This window comes from Gossypium raimondii, chromosome 4 (assembly GCF_025698545.1).
Source record: "Gossypium raimondii isolate GPD5lz chromosome 4, ASM2569854v1, whole genome shotgun sequence".
Lineage (NCBI taxonomy): Eukaryota > Viridiplantae > Streptophyta > Magnoliopsida > Malvales > Malvaceae > Gossypium > Gossypium raimondii.
Window position 1 is genome coordinate 49,030,460 of NC_068568.1, and position 20,992 is coordinate 49,051,451.

Here is a 20,992-nt window from a genome sequence, read left to right on the forward strand (position 1 = left end):
AGAAATGAAGAAGGGAGGAAAATAGAGGGAGAAGCATAAGAGAATGGAAAAAAAAATTAGAAGAACATAAAAGAAAATTTTTAAATTGTTGAAAATGAAAAAAATATAGGGACCAATTGTAGAATTTAACCTAAAATTTTCGTTTGAAATGATGATTTAACGTGCCACATCAACTTACCGTTACACCATTGTCGACAATTAACAACTCAGTGACTAAAATGTTACAACACGATAACGTAAGTGACTAAAACGTAACATTTCAAACATAAGTGACTAAAATGTAACCTAAGGCAAACAAAAGAGACTATTTTGATAGTTTACCCTTTTAAAAATTGACAGGGACCAAAGTGGTATTTACACTAATATATTATTCAAATTATTCAAATTGTAAATTTCAACTCGAATAAGTTTTGAGTTGATTCGAATAACTCAATTCGATTAAATCGAAATTGAATTTTTTTTTGACTTTTTCGAATCAAATCGAGTTTTGTTCACCCCTAGCTTAACCTACAAATTAGTACCTAAATTATGCTTGTAAGGCCCAATTTTTGCCGGGCCTGTTAGATAAATAAAAACCAAACAGAAACAAAGGCTAATGTTTCAGTCCAATTTTGTTACAAGCCCAATAACGGGCCCAATAGCTAATTCCTAACCCAGGCCCAAAATTAATGGAAAAGGAAGGATTAGGAAACCCTAAGCAGCCTCCTTGCCTCAAGGTCATACAAATTTCAAAGACGTCGCGCCTAATCGGTGATCGCCGACGCCTCGGGCCCGCTCCTCCACGTGCGCACCACGATACCTGCAAACACGGACTCAAAGAGTCCGGAGGAGAAAAACAAGCAAAAAATATATTATTGATTTATTTTTATTTTTTTTCGGCCTATAAAAGGCCTCTTAATCTGTAAAATAAGGGGGGGACGGAGAACAGAGAAATAGACAAAGAAATCGAAAGTAAAACAGAGAATACAAAGTTTTTTTTCTTAAGGTGAATCGGGTTCCTATAGTTTTATTTTTATTTTTTCTCTTTTGCATTTTTTGGTTTTTTTAAAGAAATAACAAAGAAAAGAGGAAGGGAAGCTTACCTCTTTGGCCGGAAGCATCGATCGGTGCCACCTCCGTCACGATCGGAGCTGTGGCGCACGGTTGAACGGCGGCGCGGCGGCTTGGGTATGAAACCCTAGCAGAGGACAAAAGGGGGGTGCAGCATTTTTTTTGTTTTAAAACGGGTTATGAAATTTTTAAAAGAAAAATTGGGTTTTATTGAAACCTCAAAACGGCGCCGTTTTGTCCAAGCCTTGACCCACGCGGTGACCCGACCCGAAGGGGAGGATCCGCGCGTTTGGCTTTAAAGGTCTAATTGCGCATTTAGGCCTTCCCTTTTGCAAAGGTGTTCCAACTAAGTCCATTCTACTTATTTTAAAAATTAGGCCGCATATTTTATGTTTGTTTCAATTTAGCCCTTTGTTGCGCAGCGTTTTGGAATGAGGGGATAATTTCGCTTTTGGTCCTCCACTGTTACGCGGGCGTTCAAGTCGGTCTTTTTTTTAAAAAAAAAATTTAAATCAGCCCCCCATTTTTGATTAAAATTCAATTCAGTCCTTTTCATTTTTATTTTTTTATATCATTTTTTTACTATTATTATACCATTATTGCTATTATTATGTTACATTATATCATTATTATTGCATTGTTTTCTATTATTATTACTACTGTATTTGCTATACATATACATGCATATTTTTATATATAATATATGTGTATATTTTAATATATACTTTTATGGGTTTTAAGTTTGCATATATTTTACGCATGCGTACTTTTATACTTTTTTACATGTTTTTCTATTTGTTTCTATTTGATGTATTTCATTCATTCTTTTTGTTTGCCAATTTACTTGTATATTATAGTTATATATATATATATATATATATATATATATATATATATATTCGTAAATGTTTATTCATATATGCTTGAAGTTAGAACATTGGTTTCATGTTATACATTACCCCCTTTTTAGCATATCTTTTTTTAAATGTATATTTTGGTTTTGTCAAAGTATTAAGATCATCATATTTTATAAATTTTCAGAATATTTGGTACTCATGATTCTCGAGAAAGATCGTATCCTAACTTACTGGATTGCGATTATTTTTTCGATGAATTTAGAAAACCAAGTATTCATTTTGCATTAAATTCGTAAATTTTAAATAAAAGCTTATTCTGGGGAGTTCAAAATGTTGGGTCCTAACTTACTGGTCCTGATATTTTGACTTTTCGAAATAGGAATTTTCAAAAGCAAAAGGCAATATTCGGGTATTTTGAAGATTTAAAAATATTGTGCCCTAACTCACCGGTGTGGTGTTTTATTTCTTTGAAATAAGAATGTCCTATTATTTTGATCCATTCATGAAATAAAAAGTTTCCTTTTAAAATCTTTTCAAATTTTCGACACCAAGACATTAAATAATCAATTTGGTACCGATTTTGGGCGTTACGAGGGTGCTAACCCTTCCTCGTGCGTAACTGACTCACGAACCTGTTTTCTCAAATTTCGCAGACCAAAATTGTTTTTAAGGTAAGCCGATCACACCTCAACAAGGATCGGTGGCAACTCCAATTTTCGTTTTTTAAAGTCGACAACTAAAATTTTGTTTTCAAAAAACGGTTTCGACAGCTTGGCGACTCCGCTGGGGACTTTAGAGAGTCGAGCCATGAATTGGTTAGGTTTTTTTTTTTGTTGAAAGTCAAAAGTTTTTTAAAAAATCATGATTTCCTTTCGCATTTATTGATTTTCATTGTGACTCATTTGCATGATTGAATCAAGTTGGTTGATCTGTATTTGCATTTTGCATTTTATGGTCAGTTTTACCCTTTAAGTGGGAGCGAGAAACTAGTCCTTTGTGAGGTTTTCACCTCCGTGCAGGGTAGTGGACCGCTTCCGGAATACATCCGTACCTATGTCTTCGTGAGATTTTCATCTCCGTGCAGCCATAGGGAAATGTATCCCCCTGAACTGAACTCGATCCACATGAGCCTATAATGGGTGAGGATCGAGGAATTTGCTGGTTCGGGTATCTTTACTCTAGAAACTAAGCCTCATATAGTGAGCTTTAGGAACTTGCCCTAGGTAGAGCTATACCAAACCCTAGTGGATTCCTGAATACATGTTCTTGCTATTTCATGTTTGTATTGGATTATATCTTTTGGTGTGATACTGATTTGGGTTTATTTTGTTTTGATTGCATGCCATCATGATTGTATTGCATTTGTATCTTAGAAAAGAGATGTTGATTTGAGTTCGATTACTAAATTAGAAAGCTTGTTATGGAATACGGGTTTCTTGATAAGGTGGAAGATAATACGGTGGTCCGAAGAAAACATGGCACGAAAAGCCTAACAAGAGGAGTATACGACTTTGCTGCATGCCCTGATGATCCAAATTGTCAAAGTTTATTCAAAAGTCATCAAAGGTCCCAATCTCATAAAGAAGCTAATGAAAGTGAATGAGCAAGAATTTACGACCTAGATCAAACAAAAAAAGAGATCAAATTTGGGAGATGTATCTTAATATCTGAAGGGTCGATGCCTTCACTTGGAGTATGAGGGTAAAGCCGTATATATATGTCCGCTTTATGTAAAGAGATTTGTTTTCTAGTAAAGTTTTCTAGTAAAAAAATTGAACATGAATCAACGTCTCTTTTCGCATTTATTTCATGCATTTACATTTCGTTACATCATATGTATTAAACACAGTTAAAGGATCCTAATTAACTAAATCATTGCTCAGTTAACCTGGAAACCAACCAACCAACCAAACACCGTTACGGCACTCGAGCAAAGATTAAGGACATGGATCAGAGATTGGAAAAACTCGAACAGTGTCAGAAGGAAATGCAAGACCGACTTCAGCTACAGGTGCAGGAGCGGTTAGATAAGATGCAACAGGATATGTCTGAGAAGATGCGAGAATCCCAAGATGATATGATGGCAAAGCTAACCAAACTGTTGACTGGATGAGGTGATAAGGGAAAGGGTCCCATGACTGATGTCGAAGAGGGTAATGAACCACTCTATCCTCCAGGCTTTACTCCTCTACATGTTCGAACTCAAGCTGAATATCCGTACAAACCCATTGTCACAATCAAGCCTCAGCAGTCCCAGGCCAGTGCTTCGAACTTTCAAGCTAGATTGGGCTCTAACCCCGAAAACTACCCTGTTAACTCTGCCATTCCTAACTTCGATGAAGTGGCTGAAAAGGAAAAAATAAATGAGGAGTTAGCAAAGCAGTTAGAGGAAAGGTGCAAACGGCTCGAGGAGAAATTCAGGGCGATGGAAGTCACTGAAAGCTGTCGTGGGACTGACGCTAAAGAGCTGAGCTTAGTTCCTGATTTGGTACTCGCTCATAAGTTTAAGATGCCGGAATTCGAGAAGTACAATGGGACGACTTGCCCAGAGGCTCATATCATCATGTTCTGCAGGCGAATGGCTGGATACGTTAACAATGACCAGCTATTAATACACTGTTTTTAAGATAGCCTAGCAGGGGCAGTATCTAAGTGGTACAATCAGCTGAGCCGTACCACGATTGGTTCATGGAGGGACTTGGCACAAGCATTCATGAAACAGTATAGTCATGTGACAGACATGACTCATGATAGAATTACCCTTCAAAACATGGAGAAGAAGCCGAACGAAAGCTTTAGGCAGCACGCACAAAGATGGAGGGAAGTCGCAGTCCAAGTTCAACCATCGTTCTTAGAGAAAGAAATGACAATACTTTTTATAAATACATTGAAAGCCCCGTTCATCACACATATGTTAGGAAGTGCCACAAAAAATTTTTCTGACATAGTCATGAATGGTGAAATGATTGAAAGCGCCATAAGGAGCGGGAAAATTGATGCAGATGAGAGTAACAAAAGGTCAGTCTCAAGGAGAAGAGAAAATGAGGTGAACAATACGAGTTACTCTAAACCAGTTACTGTGAGTCAGCCAAGAAAGGTGGCTACTAACCAACAAGGTTCATCGAGACAGGAAGTTGGTACAAGACAAAACACTGAGAGGCCCCAATTTACACCAATCCCAGTACCGTATAGGGAACTTTATCAAAATTTGTTTGATGCACGTGTTGTTTCTCCTTTTCATGTGAAGCCTCTACAACCTCCGTATCCTGAATGGTATGATGCGAACGCAGAATGTGAATACCATGCGGGAATTACAGGACACTCGACTGAGAATTGCATTGCCTTCAAGAAGCAAGTTGAAAGACTTATCAACATGGGTATTGTTAAGTTTGGTAACTCGTCTAGTGCAGGAAATCCGCTACCCAAACATGATTGATGATGGAGGGAATGCAATGAATGAAGAAGTAGTGCAGGAAATCCGCTACCCAAACATGATTGATGATGGAGGGAATGCAATGAATGAAGAAGTGGTGAATAATTAAAAGGGTCCTTATTAGATATTCGCCTGGGAGGTGTTATAAATAATGAGACTGCAGAGGAAACCCCTATATTATTTAGAGTCTGATGGAGTAATGTTCAGAACACACTTGTTGCTTTTAGCCTAGAAGCAATAAGAACTTCTTTGTGAAGTAGGCTCATGTCTGAACGTTATTATTTTAATGGAATACATTATTGCAATCATCTTTGAGCAAATGTTTTTTCATTCTTTACAATTTTTTTCTCATTCTTTCAGATTTTTTTCTGCCAAATTATTCATTCATTCATTCATATTATTCATACATTCTTTTGTATATTCTTTGGTACCCACTATGGGTCCTCAAATGTCAAAGACATGAGCGACGCTGCTACAGACTCAAAATCGCCTTTTGAGTGAGACATGTGTTTAGAGGGATCTCATGACATTGAAGATGTCATAAATTGTAGCTTATGTCCTGACTTGTTGAAGATGGTAAAGCAATAAGAGAAACAAATGAGACAATAGAGACTGTAACCTTGAGAGAACATGTTTGACCGAAAAAACAAAACAAGACGTTGTCGGGTTACTTCAAGCATTCAAAGATGCCTTTGCATGGTTATACCAGGATGTGCCCGGCTTAAGTGCTGCCATCACAATCTGAACAATAACACAATACCAGAAATTTGTAGTGTGTTCAAGGTGAATATCATGAATGATGCAGTGAAAACTCTACCGGAGCAGTGCCTCTCTCTTTAGTTCATCACGATTTTTTCTATTGAAGTTCTTTCTCTCTAGGTATTGGCCGAGCAAGTTGGATGAAGCAGAACAGATCCAATGGTAATGTGATCAACTGAACTTGATAGAAGGAAGAAAACTAAAAGCTATTCATCACGGTTAGATGTACCAGAAATGAATGATACGAACCTATAACAAAAGGTTCATCCTAGAGAATTCTACGAGGGTGACCAAATGTTGAAGATCCTCCCTCTACAAAAAAATATCTTGGAGGGAAGCGGATGCCAAATTGGGATGAACCTTATGATTATAGAGAAGGTTTTTTTTTTCCAAAGGAGCTTTGATTTTGAGCGAGATGGATGATAAACCTGCAAAGTCCTGTAAACTCAGATTCAGTTAGGAAATACTCCGCTTAAAGAAGGAGAGGACCAAGGTAAAAACTCATAAAGGGAAGTTTGAGTCTAAAAAAAAAATGATGTGAAAAAATGAAAAGATGAAAATGAAAAATGAAAAAGTAAAAATGGAGAGGCTAAGGTGAAAACCCGCAAAGGGCGCCTTAAACCAAAGGGGATTTGAGTTGAAAACCCAAAAAGGGCGACTCAAATGTTGATCAAAATGGCGTTTGAAATTTTCAGCGCAGCTCAAATACCGATCAGAATGTGGGCATGCAGTGGTCTTGCTATACCTGAATCAATAGGAAATGGTAGGCGACATTTTGGGGCATCAACAAAGTACTGTTGATCTCCTAAACACATGTTAAACTCAGAATGGTCTTCAGAAAGTTTGTACAGAGAAGTTCAAGCTGCGATATCTGGGGCACCTAATCCATATACTATTTTTTATTATTTTTGGAACACTTCATTCATTTCCAAGATACGTATTCCTAAATCAATTTCTTTGTTATCCATATTTATTATCTTTGATAATTTATTTATTTTGAGCTATGCTCAGAACCAATTTTCTTCTTATCCATGATCTTTTTGCAAGCATGTAGCATTGGAATAATGGTTAATAGACTAATAAAACTTTCACAAGAGAAATTTTGCATATTACTCTAGAAGTTTCTAAATAATACAGGAACATGAAACAGGACTATTATTTAAAATGCACCAGGTTGGAAATCTGATAAGGAGAAGTCTAAATTCAGACTATCCCTTTGAGTTTTTACTGTCTAAAACATCAATTGAACAAAATGGCAAGATGTCGTGTTGGTGACAGAGCTTTAATGAACAAGCAAGCAATGATTACCGAATAATAAGAAGGAGTTGTTTTTGGAGAAGATTTTTTTCATTTGTGCATGAGCATTTGGTACAACACCCTGGGAATGATGTAAGAGACCAAAAAGTTTCACATTCTGTATCCTTGAATTGTGGTAACAGAGGATTGAGAAAAGGCCAAATGTTTTACTCTTGGGTTAGAACGGGAAAAAATGGTACAAATTTTGTATCCCAGTGGATCAAACTTGGAGGTTTACAGTGGGGGGCAATCTGGTCAAGTGCTTATTGGGTTCGCCAGCTGAGCATAAAGGCGCTATAGTACATTAAGCGATAGGACTTTAATAAACTGGGAGTAATGATAACTCAAGCGTTAAAATATCATTTTCATGACATTCTACATTCATTCAAATGTCATTCATACATGTCTAGTTAGCAGCATTCGATTTATTCTGTTCATGACATCCTAATCATTAAGCATAATTAGGTTCATAAAGTGAATTATACAGGTCATGTTCCACAGAGAACAGATCAGTGAAATTATAAAGCCTTGCCTCCCTCAGTTGTAGTGGAGCAAGTTAAAGATAGCAAATCTTGCCTTCTTGCATCGACAGTGAAGCAGATCGAAAATAAAGCCTTGCCTCCCTCAGTTGCAGTGGAGCAAGTTAAAGATAGCAAATCTTGCCTTCCTACATTGACAGCGAAGCAGATTGAAGATACCAGCCTTACCTCCCTCGGTGGTAGTGGAGCAAGGATGGCGGATTTTACCTCCTTGAGGTTACAGTGGAGTACATTGAAGCCAGTAATTCTATCTCCCTGAGCAACAGTGGAATAGATTGAAGATTACAGATCTTATCTCCCTAGACAATAGTGGAGTAGATCAAATATGGCAGATTTTACCTCCCTAAGGTTACAGTGGAGTACATTGAAGCCAGTAATTTTATCTCCCTGGGCAACAGTGGAATAGATTGAAGATTACAGATCTTATCTCCCTAAGCAGTAATGGAGAAGATCAAAGATGGTGGATTTTACCTCCTTGAGGTTACAGTGGAGTACATTGAAGCCAGTAATTCTATCTCCCTGGGCAACAGTGGAATAGATTGAAGATTACAGATCTTATCTCCCTAAGCAGTAGTGGAGCAGATCGAAGATGGTGGATTTTACCTCCCTGAGGTTACAGTGGAGTACATTGAAACCAGTAATTCTATCTCCCTGAGCAACAGTGGAATAAATTGAAGATTGCAGATCTTATCTCCCTAAACAGTAGTGGAGCAGATCGAAGATGGCGGATGTGGATTTTACCTCCCTGAGGTTACAGTGGAGTACATTGAAGCTGGTAATTCTATCTCCCTGGGCAGCAGTGGAATAGATTGAAGATTACAGATCTTATCTCCCTAAGCAGTAGTGGAGCGGATCGAAGATGGCGGATGTGGATTTTACCTCCCTGAAGTTACAGTGGAGTACATTGAAGCTGGTAATTCTATCTCCCTGGGCAGCAGTTGAATAGATTGAAGATTACAGATTTTATCTTCCTAAGCAGTAGTGGAGCAGATCGAAGATGGCGGATTTTACCTCCCTAAGGTTACAGTGGAGTACATTGAAGCCAGTAATTCTATCTCCATGGGCAACAGTGGAATAGATTGAAGATTACAGATCTTATCTCCCTAAGCAGTAGTGGAGCAGATCGAAGATGGCGGATTTTACCTCTCTGAGGTTACAGTGGAGTACATTGAAGCCAGTAATTCTATCTCCTTGGGCAGCAGTGAAATAGATTGAAGATTACAGGTCTTATCTTCCTAGGCAGTAGTGGAGTAGATCGAAGATGGCAGATTTTACCTCCCTGAGGTTACAGTGGAGTATATTGAAGCCAGTAATTCTATCTCCCTGGTCGGCAGTGGAATAGATCGAAGATAGCAGATCTTGTCTTCATGTATTGGCGTGAAGTAGATCGAAGATACCAATCCTATCTCCTTGAAGCTGCAATGGAGTGGATTAAAACCACAGATCTTATATCTCTGAAGTTGCAGTAGAGCAGATCGCACCCAGTCTTATCTCCCTGAAGTTGCAGTGGAGCGGACAGAAGAAAGCAGATCTCATCTCCCTGAAGTTACTGTGGAGTGGATTAAAATCGCAGATCTCATCTCTCTGAAGTTGCAGTAGAGCGGATCGCATCAGATGTATTTTTAAATTGTAGCAGAACAAGTTGAAGCTATAAGTCCTATCTCTCTGAAGTTGCAGTGGAGCAGATTAAAGATAGCAAATTTTGTTCTTCTGAGAAGCTACAACGTATGAATCCTATCTCCCTGACATTCCAGTGGAGTAGATTGGAGCACCAGTTCCTATACCTCTGAAGAAGCAGTAGGAAGGAATGAGGCTACTTGAAGCACTAAAGAAGAGGAGACATAATAAGACCAGGCACAATTGGGCTTTTAGTCTTTGCTCTGTTCCCGTTACACGACAACGAGCAAAGAGGGGCAGCAGCTGTCGAAACCGTTTTTTGAAAACAAAATTTTAGTTGTCGACTTTAAAAAACGAAAATTGGAGTTGCCACCGATCCTTGTTGAGGTGTGATCGGCTCACCTTAAAAACAATTTTGGTCTGTGAAATTTGAGAAAACAGGTTCGGGAGTCAGTTACGCACGAGGAAGGGTTAGCACCCTCGTAACGCCCAAAATCAGTACCAAATTGATTATTTAATGTCTTGGTGTCGAAAATTTGAAAAGATTTTAAAAGGAAACTTTTTATTTCATGAATGGATCAAAATAATAGGACATTCTTATTTCAAAGAAATAAAACACCACACCAGTGAGTTAGGGCACAATATTTTTAAATCTTCAAAATACCCGAATATTGCCTTTTGCTTTTGAAAATTCTTATTTCGAAAAGTCAAAATATCAGGACCAGTAAGTTAGGACCCAACATTTTGAACTCCCCAGAATAAACTTTTATTTGAAATTTGCGAATTTAATGCAAAATGAATACTTGGTTTTCTAAATTCATTGAAAAAATAATCGCAATCCAGTAAGTTAGGATACGATCTTTCTCGAGAATCATGAGTACCAAATATTTTGAAAATTTATAAAATATGATGATTTTAATACTTTGACAAAACCAAAATATACATTTAAAAAAAGATATGCTAAAAATGGGGTAATGTATAACATGAAACCAATGTTCTAACTTCAAGCATATATGAATAAACATTTATGAATATATATATATATATATATATATATATATAACTATAATATACAAGTAAATTGGCAAACAAAAAGAAGGAATGAAATACATCAAATAGAAACAAATAGAAAAACATGTAAAAAAGTATAAAAGTACGCATGCGTAAAATATATGCAAATTTAAAACCCATAAAAGTATATATTAAAATATGCACATATATTATATATAAAATATGTGTATATGTATAGCAAATACAGTAGTAATAATAATAGAAAACAATGCAATAATAATGATATAATGTAACATAATAATAGCAATAATGGTATAATAATAGTAAAAAAATGATATAAAAAAATAAAAATGAAAAGGACTGAATTGAATTTTAATCAAAAATGGGGGGCTGATTTAAAATTTTTTTTAAAAAGACCGACTTGAACGCCCGCGTAACAGTGGAGGACCAAAAGCGAAATTATTCCCTCCTTCCAAAACGCTGCGCAACAAAGGGCTAAATTGAAACAAACATAAAATATGCGGCCCAAATTTTAAAATAAGTAGAATGGACTTAGTTGGAACACGTTTGCAAAAGGGAAGGCCTAAATGCGCAATTAGACCTTTAAAGCCAAACGCGCGGATCCTCCCCTTCGGGTCGGGTCACCGCGCGAGTCAAGGCTTGGACAAACGACGCTGCTTTTGAGGTTTCAATAAAACCCAATTTTTCTTTTAAAATTTCATAACTGCTTTAAAACAAAAAAATGTCTGCACCCCATTTTGTTCTCTGCTAGGGTTTCATATCCAAGCCATGGCCATTGTTCAATTGCGCGCCACCGACTCCGATCATGACGGAGGTGGCACCGATCGATGCTTCCGGCCAAAGAGGTAAGCTTCCCTTCCTCTTTTCTTTGTTATTTCTTTAAAAAAACCAAAAAACGCAAAAGAGAAAAAATAAAAATAAAACTATAGGAACCCGATTCACCTTAAGAAAAAAAACTTTGTATTCTCTGTTTTACTTTCGATTTCTTTGTCTATTTCTCTGTTCTCCATCCCCCCTTATTTTACAGATTAAGAGGCCTTTTATAGGCCGAAAAGAAAAAATAAAATAAATCAATAATATATTTTTTGCTTGTTTTTCTCCTCCGGACTCTTTGAGTCTGTGTTTGCAGGTATCGTGGTGCGCACGTGGAGGAGCGGGCCCGAGGCGTGCGGCGATCAGCCGTTGGGCGCGACGTGCTGGGGCTGTTGGCGGCACTGAGGCAAGGAGGCTGCTTAGTGTTTCCTAACCCTTCCTTTTCCATTAATTTTGGGCCTGGGTTAGGAATTAGCTATTGGGCCCGTTATTGGGCTTGTAACAAAATTGGACTGAAACATTAGCCTTTGTTTCTGTTTGGTTTTTATTTATCTAACAGACCGGGCAAAAATTGGGCTTTACAATGCTCTCTCTCTCTTTTTCCCCTTATTTTGGTATCTAAACAAAAATTTTTTTTGTAACAAGTGATATCTAAACTACATTTCCCCAAATTGGTATATCTATTAGTTCAACCCTTAGTCTATTTTTAAAAAAAAAGAAAAATAACCAATCAAAATTTGCCATGTGGAAAAAAAGACAAAAAAATATGATTTTCTCTTTATATACATATATTCTTTTACTTTTTTCTTTCTTCTTCCTCTTATTTTGGGTTTATTTTACAAGTGCGATTATTTCAGGCTTTATGGTTTTGATTAAAGTTTTTAGAATTGAACCGATGATTGAACCGATCGAGCCATCGATTTTTGGTTTTATCAATTCGTCCGATTCAATCAAATAAATTAATAAAAAATCATAAAATAAAAATATTTAAAAAATAGAAAAAACAAGTTCAACTGGTTCAACTTGTCTGTATTGGTTCTCAGGTTAAGTGGTTCAACCCCTATCTTTAATGACCCAAAATTCACAAGCATCGGAAAAGTACATTATCGGGCCTCCGTCTTAATAAATTGAGTTCGAAAATAATTATTAGAAATATTTACGAGACTAGTTGTGTGATTAATTAGGTTTTAGATAGGTGAACTTAGCTTAATTAAGAGAAATTAGGAAAAAAGATTAAATTGAATAAAGGGTAAAAGTCTAATTATAGATCAAAAGAAAATAAGAGGGACTAGATAGGTAAATAAGCCAATGGCTTAAGAATAGGCGGCAATACATGGAAAAATCTTAGATTTTTTTCCTGATTAATATTATAAAAATATTATTTAATTAAAAACATTATAAATTATATTAATTAAAGTTAAGATATTATATTAAGAAATAAATTAAATAAAGACAAATGTATGGTGATGATTTAATACAAGTGTATTAATAAAATACATACATTTGTAATACTTATAATTAATTATTAAATAGATATTTTATTAAATTATTATATTAAATTATTATTGTAATTATTTTTATTATTATCATATTATGTAATAAATTAAGAAAAGATAAATGTAGGTGTAAAATTATACATGTGACATGCATATATTTTTACACTTGTAAAATAAATGTATGATTACTTAAAATTTAAGTATAAAGATATTTATAAATATTAATTAATTAAATATAAAATAAATAAATTAAATGGTGCCAAATGTAGGGTGATAAAGTTGTACAAATGTAGTAAAGTGTGTATATACACTTGTATTATAATTAAAAGATATTTATTAATTAAATGATTATTAATCAATTATATTATTAAAGAAATAAAAATAAAACAAAAGAAAAGAAGAGAAACAGAGAGCAATTCGAAACAGGGGAAAGGAAAGAAGAAAAAGAAAAGGGAAAACTAGGATTTTGAAGCTTAAAGCTTTGATTGGTAAGTCAATTAAGCCCTTTTTACTTAATTTTGATGTTTTAGAAGTTTTAAAACAAAGTTCTGTTGAAAATAAGTTGAGGTTTTGGAAGTTTATAGGTTTTTAAGCATGGTTCATGTTGGACAAATTGTTAAATTAAGGATTTAATTGAATGAATTTTAAGTTAGAATTGATAAAAGGATTAAATTGTGAAGTAAGTTATAAGTTTTATGTTTTAGGGACTAAATTGAGGAAATTTGAAATTAGGAAAATATGCTGAAATTTTAGTAGTTAAATTTGAGTTGGGATGAAATTTGAATAGAAATAGAGTGTGAATTGAATTAGTTAAGTAACTAAACTTAGTTAAGATTAAATTGGGAATAATGTAAGAATTGATTAGAAATTTAATTATTTATTTTAATTTAATGCTGTAATTAATAGCGAAAATTATTATTATTTTCATAGCTAACAAAGAACCCGAGGCATCGGCATCAAAAGGAAAGGAGAAAGCTATCGAGGACTAAAACGGGAGATATACGGTTTGTATTACTATAATTTGAATTTATTTATTTTCAATTGTTAAATTTCAATTAAAGTACTTGCTAAGTGAAATTGAGGTGAGTATTAAAATATTGCATTGACTAAAAGTGAATGAAATGAATTGAATCGAAGTGAAATTATTTGAACTGTGTATTGATTAAAAAGTGGAAAGTGAAATTGAATTGAATTGTGATTGAATCGAAAGTGAATTTGAAATAGAAAAATGATTTGAATACCCTATTAACTAGTCGGGCTGAGTCGGATATAGTTGGCATGCCATAGGATTGGAAGAGTTCAGGGATACTTCGACCTCGAGTCGATGAGACACTGGGTGTCACTATATTTCTTCGGATAGATTCAATGAGGTACTGGGTACCAACTTACTTCGGCTTGTCTGATGAGACACTGGTTGTCAACTTTGTTTCGAACTATCTGACGAGGCACTGGGTGCCATTCTGGTGTGTTTGGTTGGATCCGTGTATTCGCCAAAGTCCGGGTCTTGTTAATAGGGGCAAATAAATGGAATAGAAAAAAAATCAAATGAAAATGATCGACTTTATTCATGAAATGAAAAGTGAATTGAAATTGAGAAATGAGAATGAAAAGAATGAATCAAAGATTCATGAAGAGATTTATGTTCAAATGAAATGTTATATGATATTAAATTGATGAATAGTCAAATTGAGTAGTTATTGTTGAGAAATGAAAGTTAAGAATAAATTAGTTTATTAATGAATTAATTGTTATATAATTTGACATGATTATTTGTTATTTTACTTAAATAATTTAAATTATAATAATACCACTGAGTATGAAATGCTCAGCGTACGGTTGTTTCCGTGCGCAAGTCATTAGGGTTCAAGGTCCAGTTTAGCATCTAGAAAGATCCCGACTCCATTAAGAAAATTTTGGTGATGTATTTCTTCCTTTTGTTTAAGTGGCATGTACTAGGTGATTGAACACGAGTTGTATATATATAAATATGTATATATGCTAAATGATCTTGGTTGTGAGTAAATGGTTATAATCTTTTGAATGATAAATAAAATAGTGAATCAATTTATTAAGTATGATTAGGAGCGTTTTAAAGTATAAAATTATTGATTGAAATATTGGTATTGGGTTGTTTTTTGTTTTAAGTTTGCAGGGGGTTTTAAGTAAAAATAAGCAAAAATACTGTCGAAATTTTTAAAATAAAAAAGAAGCCAATTAGCATAAATTTATATGAATTTATGATTCTTTTATATATGTTCGTTATTTATTTAAGAATTATTTGTAAATTGTTTGATATGTTCGGTAATGCCTCGTAACCCTGTTCTGGCGACGGTTTGAGGTTAGGGGGTGTTACACTATCTTCAGACCAGTACCCCAGCCGGTTCCCGATCCAATTGGTCCAACCGATCAATCTAGTCTGGTTCTGAAATACTGTTTTTGATTAATAAAAAGAATTTTTTCAATCTCGTCAGGTTAAGCAAGCATGCGAAGAAGTTCAAAAATAAAATTAATCGCCAATGTCTTGACCTCGGGCAGGCGGATTTCAAACATTGCTAGACATTATAAACGAAGAAGAATGAAAAAGAAAAGAAAAGAACAAATATATATATATAAAGGGAGGGAGGGCAAAAGAAAAAAAAAAAGAGAATAAAATTGTTCCTTTAAGGCAATTTAATCTGTCAATGAATATAACATTTTGGTGTAAAATGGTAATAAAAGAATAGTTTGAGTATCACTTATGACAAAAAAATTGGTATCAACTTGAAAGAAATGGTATAATTTAGGTATGAATTTGTGGGTTAAGTTTTTCCTTTTAAATATACTTAACGGTTTAATTAACGGAGATATCAACATGAGAGAAAAAGTAATTTAGGAACCATTCATTATAAATATATATATCACCATTATGACACAAACCCATCCAAGTGTAAAATATAAATTTTAAAATTTTAAAATCATATAAATATATATCCGTTAAATACATTTATTGAATTAAAATTAATAATAACACAAATATACTATTTTTTCTTTTTTGGTTAAATTATGCTATTAGTTCCTATATTTCGTGAAAGCTATGAATTTAGTCCTTGTATTTTAACTTAATTATTTTTAGTCTCTATATTTTTCAATCTATTTAATTTTAGTCCTTATACCTTTCAAAATTTGAAATTTTAGTCCTAACCCACACAATAGTAGTTAAATCATTTGATTAAATTCAATTGCTAGTCATGTACTATGTATACAATTGTAGATTTAGTTCATATTCTCTAATTGGATCGTTATAAGCCCCTATATTTTTCGAATTTTGAAATTTCAACCTTGACACAAATGACAATCATTAATCCATTAATTGGATTTTTAGTGAGTAGCATGTGGAAATAACATGTTGGCATGATATTACACATATGATAGTATGTTTGCTGCATCAGATTTTAGAAATAACATAACTAACTTAATGAATTTAAAGTTATCGTCTGGTGAGTACTGAAATTTTAAACTTTAAAAAGTACAAGGACTAAAAATGGTCATTCAAGTATAAAGACTAAATCCACAACTTTCGTAAAGTACAAGGACTAATAGAAAAATTTTACCTTTTTTTCCTTTCCATTTTTTGGGGTTAAATCACTTTTTGAGACCTAAACTTGGCAATTGTTCGCACATTGAGATCTGAACTTTTTTTTGTCTAAGTTAGTCTCTGAATTCGACAATTGTTCCCATATTGGAGCTTGAATTTTTTTTTCAAGTTACTCCATGAACTTGACAATTATTCTCACATTAGTGTTTGAACTTTTTTTGGCCCACGTTAATCCTTAATATTTCCTTAAAAATGCTAAAACTCAGGTTCTAATATGAAAACACTTACCAAATTTAGAAATTAACTTAAACCCTAAAAACTCAAACTCCAATATAAAAATTATTATAAAATTCAAATCCTAAATAGTGATTTAACGAATTTTTTGGAGTTTTCCTTTTCCACAAAAGGCAAATGAAATTATCCTTTAAAAATAAATGAGGTCTTCCATGAATCCACAATTCAAATTAAGATATCCTAGTGGGTAGCTTTTATAAGAGACAAAAACATTTGCCCCACTAACAAATTATTGTTTTAAGGTAATTTTGGATTGGCGGTGTGGTGCGTTTATTTTACTTTTTGTTTCACGTTACAGTATTGCTACAGTATCTAATCTCATCGTTACCGTTATTTTTACACTAATCGCAGGTAAATGCACCGCCCATCCAAACCCACCCTTAGTGTTGAAATATGTTTCAAGTCTTTATATTTTTTTTGTATATTTAAATTTTAGTTTTTTTTATATTTTATGAAATTTAGTCTTTTTATTTTTTAGATTTTAAAATTTAGATCTAATTGTCAATATTGTTAACATTTATCTATTAAAGTTTGTTTTATTTCAACATGTCATATCAATGTATTTAATAAAAAAATTAACAGTGTTGACTATTGAACTTGAATTTTGAAATATAAAAAATAAAATGACTAAACTCCTAAAAATAAAAATAAAGAGACTAAATTTTAAATGTACGAAAATTACAAGAGTACGAAATTAAGTACATGTTGAATCTTGTTTGAGGTGACAGCAACTTTCTCGATAAAATAAATAAATTCAAATATTAACAAATACATTTATTGAAAAAAAAAATCATATTTTAAATGTTCCGTAGTTGATAGTTTAATCTAAGTCTTTTAGAATAAGATCGACGATTGAACTAATTAGACCATCGATTTTTGACTCAAACAGTTCGATTTGTCCTTCCAGTTTAATTGAATAAATTATTAGAAATACTAATAAAATAGAGAAAAACAATTCAATCGGTTTGATTGCTAATTTAACTTATTTAACCAATTCACAAGTCAACCGATCTGACCGCTTATTTCAAATATCCTTCGACCAATCCAATTCCGAAAAGAGTAGATTAATCTAAAAGCAAACGATTAGTTGAAGATGGCCTGAATCTTAAAAGAAAACATGTGCTACACACCGCCTGGCCCGGCCTGACGGCCCGCCCGAAATATGGGAGGGTTCGGGTAAAAATATAGGTCCGATATATGGGCTTGGGCAAAAAACGAGGCCCGTTTAAAAAACGGGTCGGGCCTCGGGCACCACTTTTTTGGCCCGGGCCCGGCCCGAATATAATAAATATATATTTTTATTTTATTTTTTAATTTTAAAATACTTTCAAAATATTTTTATTTTTTATTTTTAAAATAATTTTTTAATGTTTATTAAAAAATGGGCCGGGCCGAGCCGGGCTCCGGTTTATGATATTTTTTCCAGGCCGGGCCTAGGCAAAATTTCAGGCCCATATTTCGGGCCGGGCCCGGTCCTAGGAGGCGGGCCAAAAATTTTTCCCGGGCCCGGCCCGGCCCATGGACAGGTCTACTACACAGTTCCTCAGAGAGACGCTCACATTAATAATATTAGAGGAATATTAGTGATTGGGGTATGAGACAGAAGCCTAAGGTAAAGGCTTTTTCTTGATGGGTGATTGATTCTTACAGGCTGCCTGTGCTGGACCTACTTTGATGATCTAAAATGTAAATGTAAGATAAGGGGGTAGGTAAAATGAAAGGTGGTTAGCACATCAATCACGTGGGTTCCCTAATGCCCTCAATATCAAAGCCTCAAATCCACCCAATAATATTACAAAGGCAGCAAAACAGACAAGTCTGCTAAACCTGTTTATGCTTAAACCAAATCAAAGCAATCACCCAGAATTCATAAATCCTATCTTCCTGCAAGTCAAATGGGGGAAAATTAGATGACTTACCTACCAACCACCATCTGCCCATCCAGGAGGCCCCAAGTCTTAGCCTTTGTGCTATGTTGAAATGCTAATGTCCTATGTCTATGCCATTTATGCTTTGATATAAAAGGCAGCACCACTCTTTAATTTCTCAATTCACTTACAAACTCAACCATCTTTGCCCTTTCATTGCTTCCTTGCCTGCCTTAAACCTCCTTCAAGCATAGCCAGTAAGTGGTTTTATCTTTCAATTTTAATGGTGCTTTGGTTTTTAGTTTACCATCTATTTTTTCTTAATTCAAATATATTTTTTGGGTGTTCCAAGTGACTACTGAAATGGTAATGGTTGATGAAGTCCCTTTTCCTCCACAAATCACAACTACCAAGCCACTATCTCTTTTGGGTCATGGTAAGCTTTTTCTTTTTCATACTATGTTTCGTATAATTACACAAACTAATTGAGTTAAACTCTAGGTCTTTAGATCGAAACTCACTGTGTTAAACTTCAACTATATATGTTTTACATGATCCTTAACGTGAAAACTAGGTCTAGTCTAATTTCCTTCAATCACTACGTTTAGACCCAAAAATCTAATTTCACTTTGTGGGGCTGGGACAGGAATTACCGACATTGAGATTCACTTTTTGCAAATCAAGTTCACAGCAATTGGGGTTTACCTTGAACCTGAAGTTGTAGGGCATTTACAACAATGGAAGGGTAAGCCTGGGAACGTGCTAGCTGAAGATGATAACTTCTTCGAGGCTCTTATTAATGGTACAAACAACCAATTCCCATCATTCATTCTTCAAAGTTGTAAGAACTATCATAGTTACAATGTGATTTATAAACAACTATGATCACAACCTGCAGCTCCAGTGGAGAAGTTTCTGAGAGTTGTGGTGATTAAGGAGATCAAAGGTTCCCAATATGGAGTGCAGCTAGAGAGTGCTGTGAGGGACCGATTGGCAGCTGACGACAAATACGAAGAGGAAGAGGAAGAAGCCTTGGAAAAAGTTGTTGAATTCTTCCAGTCTAAATATTTCAAGAAGGATTCAGTCATCACTTACCATTTTCCAGCAAATTCAGCCACTGCTGAGGTATATTTTGAGTCCATCAGAAAAACCATTCATTAATTCATTCATGCATATGTTTTAATATGATAGTTTTTGTGTATGTGTGGATGTGCTCAAACAGATTGCATTCACGACGGAGGGAAAGGAGGAAGCAAAAATCAAAGTAGAGAATGCGAATGTGGTCGAGATGATCAAGAAATGGTACTTAGGAGGAACAAGGGGAGTGTCTGCAACTACCATTTCCTCCTTAGCTAATACCCTCTCCGCTGAGCTTTGCAAATGAACCCATGCCGTTTTGTTACCAAGTCTTTCCTACTAAGAACCATCCTGTTTGTTGTGCTTTCTCTACCAATAAATTATGATATGATTGGAGTTTTCGCTTATTTACAGATCCATTTCCTTCACTCCCATGATTGAGAAAAATGAAAATGCCAGACAATTTGCTTTCATGTTTTCAGATGTGCTTCATTGCCTATAAAAGCAACCGCATTGCACAACTACGATCATAACTCCTATTAACTCACCCAAAAAGAAATGATCTCTTCTTATACGCAAACAAAGTTGTTTTACAAGCAACACATTAATAAGTGTGTTACGAGATGTGCTGAAGCTACGCTTCTGCTTGAACTAAATATAAGAACCACCGATTAACCATGCTCATGCGGATTGTGTTTTATTTAAATACTAAAATTTGGGGAATAAAGAGTTCTAATCCACTAAGACTTTAGTGGAAAAGTTTTATTCTAACTGAAACTCTGATGGAAGAGTTTTACTTCAACCCAAACTTTCAACAAGTCTACTTTAACTCAGATTTTTCGAATTAAGACTCTTACGGTATGTTTACTTTGTCATCATGGAATGTTATTATGTGAGAATAGAATATAGCTATAATTATATAGCACGAATATTTCAATAGTTTAGTTGGGTGGAATGAAATAAGTATTGTAATAGTATTCCTAAGATTATATATATATAAAGTTATATTAACCCACCACCACAAGCATAATCTTTAATGGGTAGAAATAAATTTTCTCACCTATGCTAATCGCATCGGAGGTGGTAGACTTAAGAAAACAAGCATGTACATTGAATGATCAGGAATTTTGTTCTACGCAACATCTTGTTCATCTTCTGTTAGAGTCAATGCTCTCACTTAATTCAAGGTCAACTTGTTTAATATTATCCCCCAACAATGTGGCAACATTGATAAGTGAATTAGATGAATTTGGTTCACTTACATAATAGCTCTTTCTTTTCTTCTTT

General features: G+C 34.5%; 1 protein-coding gene across 1 annotated transcript; it reads left to right on the forward strand.

Moving 5' to 3' along the window:
- Positions 1-18,647: 18,647 nt before the first annotated feature.
- Positions 18,648-20,112, forward strand: LOC105780309 (chalcone isomerase-like protein 2). The gene is made up of 5 exons (XM_012604560.2): positions 18,648-18,885; positions 18,981-19,064; positions 19,275-19,430; positions 19,527-19,753; positions 19,851-20,112. Coding segments are annotated over exons 1-5 (630 nt in total). The 5' UTR covers positions 18,648-18,884; the 3' UTR covers positions 20,013-20,112.
- Positions 20,113-20,992: the final 880 nt, after the last annotated feature.

What these genes read in the sequence shown, in the direction of transcription:
- LOC105780309 (XM_012604560.2), top strand. An exon ending in ACTATCTCTTTTGGGTCATG is followed by an intron (nt 19,065 to 19,274) that starts GTAAGCTTTTTC and finishes GGGCTGGGACAG; the next exon opens with GAATTACCGACATTGAGATT. An exon ending in CAAATTCAGCCACTGCTGAG is followed by an intron (nt 19,754 to 19,850) that starts GTATATTTTGAG and finishes GTGCTCAAACAG; the next exon opens with ATTGCATTCACGACGGAGGG.